The sequence below is a fragment of the Morone saxatilis genome, unplaced genomic scaffold (genome assembly GCF_004916995.1).
Source record: "Morone saxatilis isolate NCDOM2014 unplaced genomic scaffold, NCSU_SB_2.0 Contig10, whole genome shotgun sequence".
Classification (NCBI taxonomy): Eukaryota; Metazoa; Chordata; class Actinopteri; family Moronidae; genus Morone; species Morone saxatilis.
The window spans coordinates 16,456,711-16,457,794 of record NW_023339652.1 but is presented as its reverse complement, the minus strand read 5'-3'; the positions used below and the strand labels follow the sequence as shown (position 1 = coordinate 16,457,794).

Here is a 1,084-nt window from a genome sequence, read left to right as displayed (position 1 = left end):
AAAAAAAAAAAAAAAAACACCACCGGAATGTATTTATGACAACAACAACATGAAGACAAAACAAAACTGGGCGCTGTACTCACCCTGTGCAGCACATGATCTCTGGTCCATCGAAGGAGAAGGGGTCATTCTCGTCGGGCTCTGACCTCATCTTGTAGGTTTTCGTCAACACTGTGTTTGTGAAGAAGTCGTTGGCCTCAAAGTGGAACTCTAACGTGAAGCTCTGGGGACGACCACATGAGATCACAGTTACAGGCAGTTCAACAGACTGGTTCCTGCTGATTAAAATGACAGCAATGTTCACTCACCATGGGCTGTCCTGGATCTGAGAATTTTACTTTAATATCTTGTAAATGTTTAAGGATGGGTTCATCGTGTTCCTGAAGAGAAGGGGACAGCGCCACAGCATTGAGACGATCATCCAGCATGCATTTGTATTTTCATTTATTGCTAGGAATATACCAGGTTATGTCATAATCCCACTGCAGGGCCATGCTCTACACAAGTTGGCCAGCAGGTGGAAGCAAACACCGATTCTTCATTGCTGAAAGCAAATACTGTCTGTGACCCATTTTCACTGCCTCTCCAGCGGCCGTCTGGATGAACCTACCTGCAGCATGTCACTGAGCAGGTCCACGTTTTTGAAAACCGTTAACCAGAACTCGGGGATGCCTTTGGGGTCTTCCTTTTCCTCGTCCTTCTTCTCTTCCTCTAACTTGGCCTTCTCTTTCATCTCGTCCTGTTTCAGGGAGACATTTTCTCTTCAAAATAACGCTTGCTCAACAGTTTTTCACATAACATACCATATGAAACAAAGAGCTTTTTACCACCTACACCCACAAAGACAGCACTTTGGGGACTACATGAAGAAAAAAGGGAAAGGGAACTAACTTCTTTTAATTCTACAAAAACTGTAATAAATCACTGATTTCAACTGTTCTGCTACTTTGCAATACAGACATCTGAAATCAGTGCTAGTATTCTTTATAAGCTGCATGCAGTGTTGCCATTTTACATCAAGTGAGGCTTATTCTGTTCAAGATTGGACTACATGCTGCATGCAGGAAATGTGACACGAAAAAAA

The 1,084-nt window shown here is 42.9% G+C and overlaps 1 protein-coding gene across 1 annotated transcript in view; it reads right to left on the bottom strand.

The window, feature by feature from the left end:
- Positions 1 to 1,084, bottom strand: part of nap1l1 (nucleosome assembly protein 1-like 1) — a gene marked incomplete in the record, with an annotated part of 27,300 nt that overhangs the window by 10,723 nt on the left and 15,493 nt on the right. Inside the window, 3 exon segments of the mRNA XM_035674115.1 lie at positions 84 to 223; positions 309 to 380; positions 611 to 739. Of these exon segments, the coding sequence (XP_035530008.1) occupies positions 84 to 223; positions 309 to 380; positions 611 to 739 (341 nt within the window).